At 39.1% G+C, this 18,674-nt stretch overlaps 1 protein-coding gene and 1 pseudogene across 1 annotated transcript; one reads left to right on the forward strand and one right to left on the reverse strand.

The window, feature by feature from the left end:
* The first annotated feature begins 4,039 nt into the window (after window positions 1–4,039).
* LOC144293180 (olfactory receptor 5B3-like) lies at window positions 4,040–4,786 on the forward strand (annotated as a pseudogene).
* Window positions 4,787–9,101: 4,315 nt separating this feature from the next.
* LOC144293403 (olfactory receptor 5B12-like) lies at window positions 9,102–10,043 on the reverse strand. Its single transcript, XM_077864490.1, has one exon. The coding sequence runs from the start codon at window positions 10,038–10,040 to the stop codon at window positions 9,102–9,104; it is 939 nt and encodes a 312-aa protein (XP_077720616.1). The 5' UTR covers window positions 10,041–10,043.
* Window positions 10,044–18,674: the final 8,631 nt, after the last annotated feature.

Below are 18,674 nucleotides of genomic sequence, written 5' to 3' on the forward strand. Positions count from 1 at the left end.
TGTATGTGTGTATATGTGTGCATGTGTGTGTACATACTCTCTCTTCCTTTATCTGATATCTATCATCCATCCATCTTTTCATCTCTCCTTCCATTTATTATCTATCCATCTTCTGTCTTTCTGTCTGTGATGTCTATCTGCCTTCTTATTTGTCATCTGTCTTTTCTGGTTTCTATCTATATATGAGATAAATGATAACATAAACACCATATTATGGTTCTATCCTCTGGGAATCTGATTTGGGAATGGATTTATTCCAGATGTGTGACCTTGGGGAAGTTAATACTTCTTTCTGTTCTTCCATTGATTATTACACAGAACCAGAAAGCTGGTCATGATATTTGTGAAGGTATCTTAGCTTCAACAATCTCTAACTCTTTAGATAACTTACCTATTATACATTCTTTACATCCCTATTGTGGCAGTTAGAACAATGCTTCTCAGTATTGGAATTTGTGATTATATTCTTTTATATGGTAGAAGATATTGTGTGTATTATTAAGTTAAGGATTTTGAGATGGCAATATTATACCAGATTATCCATGTGAGCCCAATAAGAACATTCCAGTTATTATAAAACATAGCAAATGCTAACCAAGAAATTATAGCTTATGCTATTATTGAATGATGAGTTCACAAATGCAAATACTGTAAATTCCAGACATGTGATGTATTGGGGAGCCAGAAGGAAGGTGGTAGCAATAGTACTTACTAGAAAATAGATATCCCTCTGAAGACTGTAAATAAAAATAAAAAGATTTAAAGCATTGTGCTTGCTCAAAAACAATCTACAGACTAGAGTCAATCCCACAGACCTTCCATATTTATGATCCAGCTAATTGATAGTAATGACAGTAAGAATGTGTCTAAGAGTAAGTATGAGTCTTTCAACCCAAGCTAAAATGTGAGTCAAATGGAAGAAATTAAGCAAAAGAGGTCTAGTGAGAGTTCTCACACAGAATGGATAACAAAGCCACCAACACAAGAGATGTAAGACAGAGTAAGACATACTGGAAAAAAACAAAAGATCCGGATGGACTTAGTGAGGTGATAAAATGCAAATCACAGAGCAAAGCTACCAGACATCAAAACTCATTCACACCTCGAAGCTCTGCATGTTGCCACCAACCTTCCTATACCAACAGACATGATTGCTCCATCCTAATTATAATATTACACATAGAACTCGTCAGAATAATGCTGAACACCCACATTGTGTGAACTGTTTGTCATGATTACTTCACTTAACGCTACAGGAACATGGAGGTATGTTCCAATATCACCTTCATTTTACTGATGGATAAAGTGAAGCTCAAGAAACTTAGTTTAAGACAATATCTCCTGGGTGATAAATAGGAGTTCTGTGTGAATGCACATTCACATTAGCCTAGACCCCAATATTTTTGCACCCAATTCTGTATTCTTCAGCTTTTGTTGACTGTTTCTATCTCTAATGTTTCATTTATCTCACTGTGCACATACACATATACTTGTGGATTGCTGTACTGTGCTACCCCAAGCATTGAACTTGGAAGAATGGATACATGATTAACTGTAAATCAAATAGGATTAAAATCAATTCAAAATCATTGATGAAAAGCAGACACATAGATCAATGGAACTGAATAGAGAATCCAGAAGTGGACCCTCAACTTTATGGTCAACTAATATTCAACAAAGGAGGAAAGACTATCTACTGGAAAAAAAGTCTTTTCAATAAATAGTGCTGGGAAAATTGGACATCCACATGCAGAAGAATGAAACTGGACCATTCTCTTACACCATACACAAAGATAAACTCAAAATGGATGAAAGATCTAAATGTGAGACAAGATTCCATCAAAATCCTAGAGAAGAACACAGGCAACATCCTTTTTGAACTTGGCCACAGTAACTCCTTGCAAGATACATCCATGAAGGCAAGAGAAACAAAAGCAAAAATGAACTATTGGGACTTCATCAAGATAAGAATCTTCTACACAGCAAAAGAAACAGTCAACAAAACTAAAAGACAACCTACAGAATGGGGGGAGAAGATACTTGCAAATGACGTATCAGATAAAGGGCTAATATCCAAGATCTATAAAGAACTTATTAAACTCAACACCAAAGAAACAAACAATCCAATCATGAAATGGGCAAAAGACATGAACAGAAATCTCACAGACGAAGACATAGACATGGCGAACAAACACATGAGAAAATGCTCTGCATCACTTGCCATCAGGGAAATACAAATCAAAACCACAATGAGATACCACCTTACACCAGTGAGAATGGGGAAAATTAACAAGGCGGGAAACCACAAATGTTGGAGAGGATGTGGAGAAAGGGGAACTCTCTTGTGCTGTTGGTGGGAATGTGCACTGGTACCGCCACTCTGGAAAACTGTGTGGAGGTTCCTCAAAGAGTTAAAAATAGACCTGCCCTATGACCCAGCAATTGCACTGTTGGGGATTTACCCCAAAGATACAGATGCAATGAAACGCCGGGACACCTGCACCCCGATGTTTATAGCAGCAATGGCCACAATAGCCAAACTGTGGAAGGAGCCTCGGTGTCCATCAAAACATGAATGGATAAAGAAGATGTGGTATATGCATACAATGGAATATTACTCAGCCATTAGAAACGACAAATGCCCATCATTTGCTTCAATGTGGATGGAACTAGAGGGTATTATGCTGAGTGAAATAAGTCAATCGGAGAAGGACAAACATTATATGGTCTCATTCATTTGGGGAATATAAAAAATAGTGAAAGGGAATAAAGGGGAAAGGAGAAAAAATGAGGGGGAAATATCAGAAAGGGAGACAGAACATGAGAGACTCCTGACTCTGGGAGACAAGCAAGGGATGGTGGAAAGGGAGGTGGGCAGGGGTGGGGGTGACTGGGTGACGGGCACTGAGGGGGACACTTAATGGGATGAGCACCGGGTGTTATGCTATATGTTGGAATATTGAACTCCAATAAAAATTTTTTTTAAAAAAAATCATTGATTACATTAAGTTTGGGAACCATTCTGAATGTGTCTAAAGCCTGGCTCTGTCAATAACCATGTGAACTTGAATACTCAGTTTATTTGTTTCCAAGTTACCTATTATATATATGGGTATAATAATTAATCAATCTAATAGGGATAATGAAAGGGTTGAATAAATACACATGAACATATCGAAGTGAAAGTTAGTAGTGGACTCAAAAGACCTGATTTAGGAGTCAACCCATTCTAGGCATTCAATCCAATCTTGGACAGTTCATTATCCCTTCCTGTGACTCGGTTTACTCATATACAAAAAGTAGAAGCTGGGAAGATGATCTGTGATGGACCTTCCTCTACAAAAGGTATAGACAGGTTATCGCTAAATTGCATTGTCATTCCCATGCTTAGACATGGAGAATATTCAAAAATAAATTATGGCAATAATAAAATAATGCTTATGGAACTTTCCTTTATTGATCATTTTGTTCTCCTCCTTCTTGTCGCCACCGAGAATCTCATGATTCTCAAATTCACATGCATGAAGAATAAATACAAAGGTGACTGATTTCATCCTGCTGGGACTAACCAATGCCCCAGAGCTGCAAATTCCTCTCTTTATAATGTTCATCTTCATTTACTTTGTCACTCTTATTGGGAACTGGGAATTATCATATAGATCTTGCTGGAATCTCATTTCCACACTCCCATGTCTTTTCCTCAATAATCGGTCTCTGGTGATCTTTTTTTTTTTTTTAATTTTTTATTGGTGTTCAATTTACTAACATACAGAATAACCCCCAGTGCCCGTCACCCATTCACTCCCACCCCCCGCCCTCCTCCCCTTCTACCACCCCTAGTTCGTTTCCCAGAGTTAGCAGTCTTTACATTCTGTCTCCCTTTCTGATATTTCCCACACATTTCTTCTCCCTTCCCTTATATTCCCTTTCACTATTATTTATATTCCCCAAATGAATGAGAACATATAATGTTTGTCCTTCTCCGACTGACTTACTTCACTCAGCATAATACCCTCCAGTTCCATCCACGTTGAAGCAAATGGTGGGTATCTTCTGTTACTCCTCAACAGTCACTCCTAAGGTCATAGCTCAGCTCCTTATGGGAGATAAGGTCATCTCTACAATGCATGTGTTGTCAGATGTTCCTTTTTGGAATCTTTGCCACTGTGGAAAGTTACCTTTTAGCCTCAATGGTCTATGACTGCTACACAGCAGTGTGTAAACACCATTGCACCACCGCCATGGAAACAGGTGTGTGTGCTTGTCTGATCAATAGGTTGCTATGTCTGTAGTTTTCTGATTGATTCTTTTGATGTAGGAGACACATTCCATTTCCCTTCTGTAAGTCCTCTCTCCTATCCATCACTTTCTGAGCTATTCCTGCAGTATGGCTCTCTCTCTCATTCTGATAGACATGTCAGTGAGCTGGTTCTTGTCTTTGTAGCAATCTTTAACATCTTTCTTGCTCTCCTAGTTATCTTGATTTCCTACTTGCTCATATTTATCACCATCCTGGAGATGCTCTCAGTTGAGGACTGTATCCACCTGTGCCTCTCACCTCACTTCAGTGTCCATCTTCTATAGGGCAGTCATCTTCATGTACATACAGCCCACCTCCAGCCACTCTATGGACACAGACAAAATCGCATCTGTGTTCTATCCTATGATCATCCTCATGCTGAACCCGCTGGTCTATAGCCTGAGGAACAAAGAGGTCAAGAATGCTTTCAAGAAAGTTGTTGAGGAGGTAAAAATCATCTCTAAACTTCACCTCTCAGGATTGTAGGATTCTCAGTGACCTAGTTTCATCTCTGTCAGATCTTCTCTATGCACTAACTCACAGTTTACAGCTCACAGTGCATTTAAATTACTGACATGAGGGGGTACTTGGGTGGCTTAGTTAGTTAAACATCTGCCTTCAGCTCAGGTGATGATCCCAGGGTCCTGGCATGGAGCCCTGCATTGGGCTTCTCATTCAGCAGGAGTCTGCTTCTCTCTCCCCCTCTGTCTGCCACTCCCTCTGCTTATGTTCTATTTCTCTCTATCAAATAAATAAATAAAATTTTTAAAAAATAAATTACTGATATGATACTTCCTTCTTCAAAACTGTCATTAAAAAAGAAGCTAGCATGTCCAATTGTGTAACATTTGGATGAGAATAGCCATGAGAACCTTAAATATTTATTAATCATGTTTATCATGAACCTTATTAATTATGTGTGACTTATTCACATGATCACATTTTCTCTACTGTGTGCCAATGCAAGTATATTTGTAAAACAGGGCTCAAACTCATAAAGACGAGTACATGCAAGGACTCCATATGTGCACATACACACAAAAGTGGGAAATCTACTAAAGGAAGTAGGTGGAGTATGGCTAGTTTTAATTTAAAAAGTTAAAATAATGGTGGATCAGAATATAAATTAATGTCTAACATTTTTTATTTATCTAGCAAAAAAAATTCTAAGTGTCCAAAAATGAAGATAAACATGAAAGAAAAACTTTTAAATCAAGATATATATTTTTTCTTGGCATATTTTCTCCGAGCTATATAACATCTTAAAGGAGTTAATATCGATGTCTTCAGTGAGTCATTTGGTACAAAAGTACAATCATGTAATAATTTTTTAAAGTGAGAAGAAAGGGTATTGATTGATAATAAAACAGAAAGACTACCAACTCTTCAGCTGTGTAAGATAAATGCACTAAGTAATGATCATATTATTTATTTTTTCTCCCTATAAATACTATAAGATGGCTAGTGCTCTAGTGCTCCTTAGGGACTCTTTAGTTTCAGATGAGCTACAACATGTCCTTCCCACTCTCCTACTCCCTCCCTCCATGTCGCTCACACTGAGTCCCCTGCTGTTCCTAGACAATCTCATCTCCCTGCCTCAGGATCTTTGTACTTGCTGCTGCCAGTGCACAGAAAGCTCCCTCACTTCCCTCAGATCTTTACTTAAATGTTATTGTATCATAGTCACATCACCCCCCAAGTTTCCAACTTGCTTTACTCTTCATAGTCCTGATCACTCCTCAACTATTTCTGTTTACTTGCTTGTTAGCTTGTTTGTTCATTTATCCATCTACTTAGAATGCACATTGCATTGCACAAAGAGTGGCTTTGTCTTCTTTTCTAACAACTTCATTCCCAATAATTAAATTATGGCCTGTTTCATACTAATTCCTCAAAAAACATTTGTTAATTAATGAATAAATTAATTGTTTGAAAAAAAACTAATTGTTTGAGTCCAACAATAAATATATTTAAATCACTGATAACTATAGAGATTGCCCATTATATATTTCTTTTTTTTTCAATCAATGAGCCATTTAATTGCTATCTGAAGAAGAGCATCCGTCCTTGTTTTGTTTTTCCAATATCATGTCTTTTTTTTTAATTGGAGTTAAATTTGCCAACATTTAGTATAACACCCAGTGCTCATCCCACCAACTGCCTCCCTCAGTGCCCATCACCCAGTCACCCCAACACCCCCCCCCCCGCCCACCTCCTTTCCACTTATATAATTCTTTAGAAAAGAACTCTAGAGCATTTCATGCGATGTGGTTGGTTTTTTCTATATTCTTTCACTCAGTATCTGAATTTCCCACTTTTGGACAAATAAATTTTTGGAAATTACACTATAAAGTGGATTACATCAAACCATCTTAACTCTTTTCTATTAGGAATTTCTCATTAAATGGAAAATAATACATGAAATAAATTCTATTTAGTACATCATCAAAAGACAAAATATGGGACTATAAGAAGTTTCTTGATTCAATTTGCAAAATTCTTTAATAAATAATGATTACTCATCTAACTCCAATGATTCTAAATATCCACTGAAAATGTAAGCAAGATTTATAACATTAAATGTAAACTATTTCAGTGTGCTAATAACTATGTGTCTTTTTAAGATTTTATTATTTATTTATTCATGAGACACACACACACAGAGAGAAAGAGAGAGAGAGAGAGGCAGGCAGACATACAGGCAGAAGGAGAAGCAGGCTCCATGCAGGAAGCCTGACGTGGGACTCGATCCTGGGTCTCCAGGATCAGGCCCTGGGCTGAAGGTGGCACTGAACTGCTGAGGCACCAGGGCTGCCCAATAACTATGTATTTTATTTGATTTTCAGATGAGTTCAATTTTATTATGAAGGTACACAAAGTGAGAGTCTCAAAGCCCTATCTCATTAGCTGCTCATACATTTACTCCATCATGCATATTGGGAAAATCTTAGAAACTGTGTAAAGCAAAGAATAATCGTGGACTAGATTGTAGAGTATACATTTAATGAGATTTGTATCCCCACCATCCAACCAAACCACTCAAAGTCATCTACCAACTTCCTATCACTATGGCCTATTGTCAGTACTTAGTCTTGATATTGCTTAACTTACCAGCAGCTCTGGCACTTGCATTCCCTCTTGATGAATTTCTCATCAACTGGTTTCCAGGACACCACTCCCCTTCTCTGGCTATGCATCTGTCTGATCTTTCATTGAGAAAAATCCAACTCTTGGTCCTTGAAATACTTCACTCCTCTCTGCCTACATTCTCTTACCTGTGTTCTCATTCCCATAGCCAAGTATCATCTACCTGCTGTAAACTCCAAATTTATACCTCCATTTTAATGCTAAGCCTTTCCTGGTGGTGTTGGAGAGGCATCTCAAGCTTCTTATGCTCCAGGTGAAATTCATGGCTTCTCCTCACCCATACCTCCTACTACCATGCCTTCCACATCTCACGCAGTAGTCATCTTATCCTTCTAGTTTCTTAGGCAGCAAGGCTACCATTTTTCCTACCCTCCACATCCACTGTATCAGCAAATCACATCATCTCATTATTTCAAATACATTAAAAACAATCTGGCCAACTTGGAAGAATATAATACCACATATGATCTGGAAGAAACAAAAAACAGACAATTAAACAAATAAAATATAATTTCAGAGATTTATTTAAATCTATGAAGAAAAGAATAGATAAGGGATAAGCTATTTGAGATGGTGTGTTTGAGAAAGGGGCTTTTAAAGAGGCAATCTAAGGTCTAGGAAAAGAGGATCCACTAGGACATAAACAAGCTGGAGACCCAGTTTTGGAGATTAAAGTAGCCTTTCAGCTTCAGGTACAAGTTGCGTGGTGGAATATAAGTTTTCATCAAAGAACATTCTTTTTTTCTTCCAGGTATTGAGATTTCAACTAAGTACACTGCCTTTTAAATAGGGTTTAAATCTTTAAATTGATTTTGTAGGTCTTTTTTGGGCTTATGACTGAATCCTTGTTAATGGAGTGTACTCAGAAGTCATGTGGACAATGACTATATAACTTTCTTGTAAAGAAATTATCTTTCCTTCAACTCATCTCTTCCTCCTTTCCTGCGGAGAGAATAGTTTTGATGAGGACAGACTTTCAACACCCTAGGAGATGGTAGAGAGAGATGAGGGGGACCTGGCCCTGAATGACCAAGACACACCATGTCCAGATAGTTCATTTTCACCTTGCTACATTATCTTCCACTGTTTGAGAATAAATTGCTGTTGTACTTAACCCACCATACTTTGGCTTTCTTTCTTTATAAAATGAGCAGTTTAACCTCATTTCTAATTGTGGTAGATTAACTATGGGCACAAATTCTTTGCAGCTGTTTTCCTCAAGAGATGTGGTCCTTCTTCATGCTTGCATTGGGGCCAGCCCTTTGACTCCATTGGCTAGTATTTGTGATAGAAAAAATGTTGTGTGACTTAGGAGTCTAGACTTCAAGAAATCCTTCAGTTTTACTTTCACATTGAAAATGCTAAGTGAGAAATCTGGTCCATCCTCTGGAGGATGGAAGACCATGTGAAAAAGATGTAGAGACTAACCAGAATCAACAGTTAGAAACGTGAATAAGGCCATCTTGAACCTTTCAGCCCAGCTGACTGTGCGGAAAATATACAACCTCATGAATGAGCCCGTGTGAAAGCAGCAAAGGAACTACCCCATCAACCACAGAACTGTGAGAACTGTTGCATTAGGCATTGTGATATTTTGCTACACAACAATAGATAGCTGGTTAACTATGCAGCTTTTATAATCTCTCTAATTGATCTATGGGCCAAACAGAATCTTTAGCTTCTTGGTGACTTTCCTAAAAGCATTATTCACCTCTTTATTCCTTAGACTGTAGACAATAGGGTTCAACATGGGGACTATTATGGTATAGAACACAGATGCCATTTGGTCATTGTCCATAGAATGACTAGAACTAGGTTGTAAGTACATGAACATGACAGTTCCATAGAAGATGGTTACAGCAGTGAGGTGTGAGGCACAGGTGGAGAAGGCTTTCTTCCTTCCCTCAGCTGAGCGCATCCTCAGGATGGCAATGAAGATGAACAGATAGGAGGTCAAGATAACTATAAGAGCAAAACAGACATTGAAAGCTGCTAAGATAAAGAGCACAATCTCATTTAGGTAGATATCAGAGCAGGAAAGAGCTATAATTGGGGGAATATCACAGAAAAAGTGATGGACCACATTGGAATGACAGAAGGAGAGGCAAAAGGTGAATCCAGTGTGGATGGAAGATTCAATAAAGCCCCAGACATAGCAGCCTACTGCCATCTGAGCACACAAGCTGGTGGTCATAGTGGTGGCATAATGTAAGGGCTTACATACTGCTGCATGCCGATCATAAGCCATGACAGCGAGCAGGAAACAGTCTACACTGGCAAAAGCCACAAAGAAAAACATCTGAGCAACACATCCACCATAGGAGATGACTTTATCCCCTGTGAGAAGCCCAGCCATCACCTTGGGAGTAACAGCCGAGGAGTAAACACAGTCCACCAGAGACAGGTTACTGAGGAAGATATACATGGGAGTATGGAGACGAGAGTCCAACAGAATCAACATGATAATTCCGAGATTTCCAATGAGAGTAGTGAAATAAATGAGAGTGAATGTTATAAAGAGAGGGACTTGCAGTTCTGGGTTGTCAGTTAGCCCCAAGAGCATAAACTCATTCACCTCAGTGCTGTTCTCCATGGATAATATTTTGAAATTGTGGTTCACCTGTAAAAACCAGAAGGCAAAATGGATAAGTTAGTTATGCATGGAAAAGGACCCAGAGCTCACCCATGTCACCCAAATACATGAGTGCACCATGACACCATTACCACTGCAGGGTTCCCAGTAACCCCAAGACTGGCATCTTCTGACCTCCATCTTTCAGTGTGTAAGGGTAAGCTTGTCAGTTCCTGACCTCACTGAGATATTCCAAATGACTCCTCAGTTATCTTCAAAATGGCTATTGCCTATTTTTATGTGGGTTGAAGGTTTCTGTGATTCTTATTTTATCCCCTTAGAAAAGAAGTATAAATATTCCTGCGCTTTAATTTCTTTGTCTGAAAAAAACTAAGTGGATATGGTGTTTCCTACTTTTACTATATTACAAGATTCTTACAGCAATTTAAGAAGGCACTTTGACTCCTTAATTTCTCTTTCTTCAGTCTCATTGTTAGTGTATAGAAATGCCACTGACTTCTGGGCATTGATTTTGTATCCTGCCACGCTACCGAATTGCTGTATGAGTTCTAGCAATCTTGGGGTGGAGACTTTTGGGTTTTCTATGTAGAGTATCATGTCATCGGCGAAGAGGGAGAGTTTGACTTCTTCTTTGCCAATTTGAATGCCTTTAATGTCTTTTTGTTGTCTGATTGCTGAGGCTAGGACTTCCAGTACTATGTTGAACAGCAGTGGTGAGAGTGGACATCCCTGTCTTATTCCTGATCTTAGGGGAAAGGCTCCCAGTGCTTCCCCATTGAGAATGATATTTGCTGTGGGCTTTTCATAGATGGCTTTTAAGATGTCGAGGAATGTTCCCTCTATCCCTACACTCTGAAGAGTTTTGATCAGGAATGGATGCTGTATTTTGTCAAATGCTTTCTCTGCATCCAATGAGAGGATCATATGGTTCTTGGTTTTTCTCTTGCTGATATGATGAATCACATTGATTGTTTTACGGGTGTTGAACCAGCCTTGTGTCCCAGGGATAAATCCTACTTGGTCATGGTGAATAATTTTTTTAATGTACTGTTGGATCCTATTGGCCAGTATCTTGTTGAGAATTTTTGCATCCATGTTCATCAGGGATATTGGTCTATAATTCTCCTTTTTGGTGGGGTCTTTGTCTGGTTTTGGAATTAAGGTGATGCTGGCCTCATAGAACGAATTTGGAAGTACTCCATCTCTTTCTATCTTTCCAAACAGCTTTAGGAGAATAGGTATGGTTTCTTCTTTAAACGTTTGATAAAATTCCCCTGGGAAGCCATCTGGCCCTGGACTCTTGTGTCTTGGGAGGTTTTTGATGACTGCTTCAATTTCCTCCCTGATTATTGGCCTGTTCAGGTTTTCTATTTCTTCCTGTTCCAGTTTTGGTAGTTTGTGGCTTTCCAGGAATGCGTCCATTTCTTCTAGATTGCCTAATTTATTGGCGTATAGCTGTTCATAATATGTTTTTAAAATCGTTTGTATTTCCTTGGTGTTGGTAGTGATCTCTCCTTTCTCATTCATGATTTTATTAATTTGAGTCTTCTCTCTCTTCTTTTTAATAAGGCTGGCTAATGGTTTATCTATCTTGTTAATTCTTTCAAAGAACCAACTCCTGGTTTTGTTGATCTGTTCCACAGTTCTTCTGGTCTCGATTTCGTTGAGTTCTGCTTGAATCTTTATTAACTCCCTTCTTCTCTTGGGTGTAGGATCTATTTGCTGGGGTCAATCCCATTTACAATTGCACCCAAAAGCATAAGATACCTAGGAATAAACCTAACCAAAGATGTAAAGGATCTATACCCTCAAAACTATAGAACACTTCTGAAAGAAATTGAGGAAGACACAAAGAGATGGAAAAATATTCCATGCTCATGGATTGGCAGAATTAATATTGTGAAAATGTCAATGTTACCCAGGGCAATATACACGTTTAATGCAATCCCTATCAAAATACCATGGACTTTCTTCAGAGAGTTAGAACAGATTATTTTAAGATTTGTGTGGAATCAGAAAAGACCCCGAATAGCCAGGGGAATTTTAAAAAAGAAAACCATATCTGGGGGCATCACAATGCCAGATTTCAGGTTGTACTACAAAGCTGTGGTCATCAAGACAGTGTGGTACTGGCACAAAAACAGACACATAGATCAGTGGAACAGAATAGAGAACCCAGAAGTGGACCCTGAACTTTATGGTCAACTAATATTCGATAAAGGAGGAAAGACTATCCATTGGAAGAAAGACAGTCTCTTCAATAAATGGTGCTGGGAAAATTGGACATCCACATGCAGAAGAATGAAACTAGACCACTCTCTTTCACCATACACAAAGATAAACTCAAAATGGATGAAAGATCTAAATGTGAGACAAGATTCCATCAAAATCCTAGAGAAGAACACAGGCAACACCCTTTTTGAACTCGGCCATAGTAACTTCTTGCCAGATACATCCACGAAGGCAAAAGAAACAAAAGCAAAAATGAACTATTGGGACTTCATCAAGATAAGAAGCTTTTGCACAGCAAAGGATACAGTCAACAAAACTCAAAGACAACCTACAGAATGGGAGAAGATATTTGCAAATGACATATCAGATAAAGGGCTAGTTTCCAAGATCTATAAAGAGCTTATTAAACTCAACACCAAAGAAACAAACAATCCAATCATGAAATGGGCAAAAGACATGAACAGAAATCTCACAGAGGAAGACATAGACATGGCCAACATGCACATGAGAAAATGCTCTGCATCACTGGCCATCAGGGAAATACAAATCAAAACCACAATGAGATACTACCTCACACCAGTGAGAATGGGGAAAATTAACAAGGCAGGAAACAACAAATGTTGGAGAGGATGTGGAGAAAAGGGAACCCTCATACACTGTTGGTGGGAATGTGAACTGGTGCAGCCACTTTGGAAAACTGTGTGGAGGTTCCTCAAACAGTTAAAAATATACCTGCCCTACGACCCAGCAATTGCACTGTTGGGGATTTACCCCAAAGATACAAATGCAATGAAACGCCGGGACACCTGCACCCCGATGTTTATAGCAGCAATGGCCACGATAGCCAAACTGTGGAAGGAGCCTCGGTGTCCAACGAAAGATGAATGGATAAAGAAGATGTGGTTTATGTATACAATGGAATATTACTCAGCTATTAGAAATGACAAATACCCACCATTTGCTTCAACGTGGATGGAACTGGAGGGTATTATGCTGAGTGAAGTAAGCCAGTCAGAGAAGGACAAACATTATATGTTCTCATTCATTTGGGGAATATAAATAATAGTGAAAGGGAATATAAGGGAAGGGGGAAGAAATGTGTGGGAAATATCAGAAAGGGAGACAGAACGTAAAGACTGCTAACTCTGGGAAACGAACTAGGGGTGGTGGAAGGGGAGGAGGGGAGGGGGTGGGAGTGAATGGGTGACGGGCACTGGGGGTTATTCTGTATGTTAGTAAATTGAACACCAATAAAAAATAAATTTAAAAAAAAAAGAAGGCACTTTGAGAATAACACAAGTATTTCCAGAGGTAGTATATTGTGATGGCTAAGAACATGGTCTCTAGAGTGATGTTTCTGCATTCAAACCCTGGTGTTTCCACTTGCTAGCTGGTAATCCTGGGCAAGTCACAGCCTTTCTGTGTGTCAGTTTAAAACAGGGATGATAATAATACTATTTCTCAAAGCTGATCAGAGGGATGCCCAGGTGGCTCAGTGGTTTAGCACCTGCCTTCAGCCCAGGGTATGATCCTGGAGACCCAGTATCGAATCCCACATCAGGCTCCCTGTGTGGAGCCTGCTTCTCCCTCTGACTATGTCTCTGCCTCTCTCTCTCTCTATCTCCCAAGAATAAATAAATATAATCTTTTAAAAAAAAGCTGTTTGGAGAATTTAACGAGTTGATATGTTTGAATCACCCAAAATACTGTCTGATAGTGTGCAATAAATGGCAAGTTTTACTATTATTAAATAAATATTACTATTATTTTCAATAGTATGTATATAAGGTTGTTAAAAAAATTACAAAAGAAACCCCACACAATTATTGGAACCACACTATTAAAGAAATTTATGTGGGTGAGTGACCTCACAACTTAAATTCAAATCCGTTTAAACAAACATACTATTTTTAAAAATATTAACAACAAAAAATTGGGAGCCAAGTATCAGGAATGATAACAGTATAAATGTTGGGATGCCATCTTTCATGGCATGATTCCTGCAAAAAGAATCTATTGAAAGTTGTTCCAATTTTTTCAGCCAACTTCATAATCTCATCATAAAATAGCCTCCACAATTCTCAGAATCCAGGCTACATATCTGGTCAACCCTGATAAAGTCTTACACAAAGAATCCCTTAATGCCAGAATTATTCAGCCCTGGATCTCTTTCCCTCACACTCCACATGTAGTCCATGAGCACATTTTGTCACATGTATCTTCAAAATATATCCTGAATTCTTGTCCTTGTCACCACCTCCCGTGTACCTGCTCTAGGCTACGCCATCACTTAGGCCATGCATGGTAAGAACTGAGGTCCACAGCAGGTTGCTGGAAAAGATAAGAAGAGAAAATCTGAGGTGAGATGCAGACATGAGAGCTGAAAGACAGTGGAAGCCAAGGAGTAGAACCTGAAGATGCTAAAGTTTCATCTTTTCAAGTAGATAGTAAATGTGTTCTGTAGGCCATGTCTTTTTAATGCTAACAAAAATAGTATCAGCAGAGTACCTGGGTGGCTCAGTTGGTTTAGTGTAAGACTCTTGGCTTCAGCTCAGGTCATGATCTCAGGGTCATGAGAACAAGCCCTGTGCAGGGCTTTGCGCTCAACCTAGAGTCTGCTTGAGATCCTCTCTCTCCCGCTGCCCCTCCCCCCACCACTCACATGAGTGCTCTCTTTCTCTCTCTCTCTCTCTCAAAATAAATAGATCTTTAAAAACTCCAATAATATCAGTTGTAGTGAGTAGCAAGGCACTACTGCTACTTGTTCACAGAAGTCTAAAACCTTTGATTGAGGGCAGCTCGGGTGGCTCAGAGGTTTAGCGCCACCTTCAGCCCAGGGTGTGATCCTGGCGACCTGGGATCAAGTCCCACGTTGGGCTACCTGCATGGAGCCTGCTTCTTCCTCCGCCTGTCTCTCTGACTGTCTCTTTCTCTCAGTATCTCTCATGAATAAATAAATAAAATCTTTAAAAAAATAAAACCTTTGATTGAGGGCATCTACAAAGTCTGTGCTATGCTGCACATGAGACTATGCTTTATTAACACAGGACCAGGTACTTCGAATGTGCTTTATTAACAGGCTCACTAAAAGCTCATTCAGAGATTCACTCGTTCATTTGTGTATACACTTATTCATCTTTTAAGTCATTACCTCAACAAACATATATTGAATGCATACCACTTTCTAAGTGCTCTCCTAAGTACAGGGATGGTAAATGATGAGAAAAATACCATCTCTATTATTTCAGAAAAATCATTGTTTTCCTAATCAATAAAGGTTGCTGTAACATCTGGATTCTAGCTGAGTAGCCTGGAAGCACGAGAATATTAAAACCTTGGATATTAAAGTCTGAAAAATCCATGTGAAGTTGTTGCCCTTGTAACTTCACATATCACATCTTCTGATACCACAATCTAAACAGACCATAGAACTGACTTAAAAATTTACCTTGCCCTTCAAGGAAGGTGACACAACTTCACTTGTGATCTTCAAATTGCTAGTGCCACTCAAAAAGAAAGAAAGTGTCCTGTTGATCTCTTTGCTTAATGTCTGGTCACAAAAATTGAGGTTCTCTAGAGGCATGGAGATATAAAGAAAAGGTAATTACCAGTTGAGGATTATAAAGTATTCTCCAACCTGTCACACAGAGGTGCTTGAGGAAAAACAGGAGAAAGTCTCTGAATAAACTCTATAAAGTACTGAGCAACTCCAGGAAAGAAACATCATACCCACCATGGACAATATTTTAGGTTGGGATTTTATCCCAGCTTATCTCATAGGCTCAGAGTAATATGTCCATGAGATAAGGCCACTTAGGAAAATGGACAGCCTTTTACATTAAAATTTACAAAAAGAACACCAAAGAGCCTTTGGCGCACAGACTGGTCCCTCCAAAGTGATGTCAAATAGAGTCATATTGGGATGTTAGAAGCTAATGACAGGGAACCAGAGGGATTTATACATACATGAACTTCTCAGTGGAATAGATACCCAAGAGAGCAACCAATGAGTCTATTCATGTAGACAAGAAGCAATTAGAGAACCAGTTTAGTTTGTTAAGGCATAGCATTGATGTATTTACATTACTTAGGATGATTTCTTTCTGATAATGCAGACATCTTTAGAAGAAGTTCACCCTTAACCCTCCCAGTGGTGATCAGATAGAATCATGAGAGAGGTCATGGAAACCAGGCCAGCGCATTATGGAAGTTGTGTTGTCCTACAGCCACACGACCTCCTAAAATTCATGTGAAGAAGTTACAGGTTATATAATCCTGCTTCAGTTCCCTCACTTATAAAATGAAGACAATGATAGTGCCTGCTTCATACAGTTGTCATGAGAAACAAAACCTGGTACACAATTAACTCTCACCCAACATTGTAAAAAATAATTGTGAAGCCTTACTTTTTTTGTGAGAGAGACTCCATTCATTTCTGAAAGTGCCCATTGTCTCTAAAAGAAATAATTTATCCCTCAGAGGCCTTAGGAGTCACCATGTCTTGATTCCAGAGACCCTATTATGGTGGAGTTGACATGTGTGTTAATAATTAACAAACTGAGAAGTAAGACACAGGAGAATTCAAATATGAGCTGCTTAAACTGACAAAGCAGGAAAACAAGAATTCATCTGTAGCATATTCGCTTTGCCCACTGACTTCCAGAGAAAGCTGAATGACCCAGGGACTCAACAAAAAAATCTCAGAAATATTTCTTTTTTTAAAAAGATTTTATTTATTTATTCATGAGAGACACAGAGAGAGGCAGAGACACAGGCAGAGGGAGAAGCAGGCTCCCAGCAGAATTCGATCCTGGGACCCTAGGATCATGACCTGAGACAAAGGCAGACGCTCAACCACTAAGCCACCCAGGCATCCCTCCCCCATATATTTCTACATAGAAACTGACCACCAGGAGCTGAGATATAACATTTTCCTGGATGCCCTCTACCCAAACACTTCCTATTTTTGATAATTGCCCACTATGTGAAATGTGATAGGAAACTATAACTGTACAGCACTGTGTTCACAATCCCTCTAGAGAAGACTCCAGAGTGAGGCATGCATGAAGATCCTGGTTCTGTCCAAACTGTCCTGGAACTTGGAGGAGTTAATGTGCCAAAGCCTCAGTTTCCTCATAAGTAAAGTGGGATTTACGATAGTACCTATCTGTAAAGTTGCTGTAAGGATTAAATTAATTAAGACATGTAAAACACTACAAACATGGTCAATGTACTAGGAAGTGGTGTATTTGAGAATGGTTATTATTATTATTATTATTATTATTATTATTATTACGCTTACTATGCTCACAGCTCAGCTAGCAGCAAAAGAACTTATCTCAGCCAAAGGGTTGCAATGAATACCGTACAGAAGTTAGGATAATTAGAATTTATTGACAGTCAGTGTTGTGGCATATGACATTAGCAAGAGTCCGACAGTTGTGGTAGTGGTAGCCATTGAGAGTAGTGTCAAAGGCAGAAATGGTGGATGTGCCAGAGGAATTGTCTTAACAAAACTGTTCCAGGGGTTTTGTCTTTCCTGTGGTTCCTGCCTTTTGGCTTTCTTTGTTTAACGTTGATTTTCTTGGCCTAAATTATCCAGTGTTCCCTTTGGTTTGTGAGCACCCTTTTATTCTTCTAATACATTTCTTTTATGCTTAAGTTAGACACAGTTGATTTCTGTTGTGTACATCCGAGATCACCTTCCCCCCCCCCACATTATCACAGACATCCATGTGGTAAGCAAGGGTGGTGACAGTGGGGGGAGCCCAAACAGGAAAAGCAGATTGCCACTACTACTTTTGCTCAAATTCCTGAGTTGTTGTCTCTCACCTTTAACTCTCAAATGGCCCATGACTGGACTTCTTGACACAACATGCCAAACTTCAAGAATCTTAAATTATAAATTTATATCATAAATATGGGAAAAGCTGACATGCTTCTTTGTCTCTCCTTACTCCTATCTTGGCATATTTAACTCACCTGTTTTGTATCAACTTTGTTCTAGTGGAGGAATATTCCACTCAGTTGGCTGGGAAAGAAAAGCCTTTTTAAAACCTATCATTTATGACAACGTGGATGGAATTGGAGGGTATTATGCTGAGTGAAATAAGTCAGGCAGAGAAAGACAATTATCATATAGTTTCACTCATATGCAGAATATAAGAACTAGCGAAAGAGACTATAAGGGAAAGGAGAGGAAATTGAATGGAGAAAAATCAAAGACAAAGACCTTGAGAGACTCTTAACTGTGGGAAACAAACGGAGGATTGCTGAAGGGGAGGTGGGTGGCGGAATGGAGCAATTGGGTTATGGGCATTAAGAAGGGTATGTGGGAAATGAACAAGGGGTGGTGGAAAGGGAGGTGGGCAGGGGGTGGGGGTGACTGGGTGATGGGCACTG

Source organism: Canis aureus, chromosome 21 (assembly GCF_053574225.1).
Source record: "Canis aureus isolate CA01 chromosome 21, VMU_Caureus_v.1.0, whole genome shotgun sequence".
NCBI classification, from domain to species: Eukaryota; Metazoa; Chordata; class Mammalia; order Carnivora; family Canidae; genus Canis; species Canis aureus.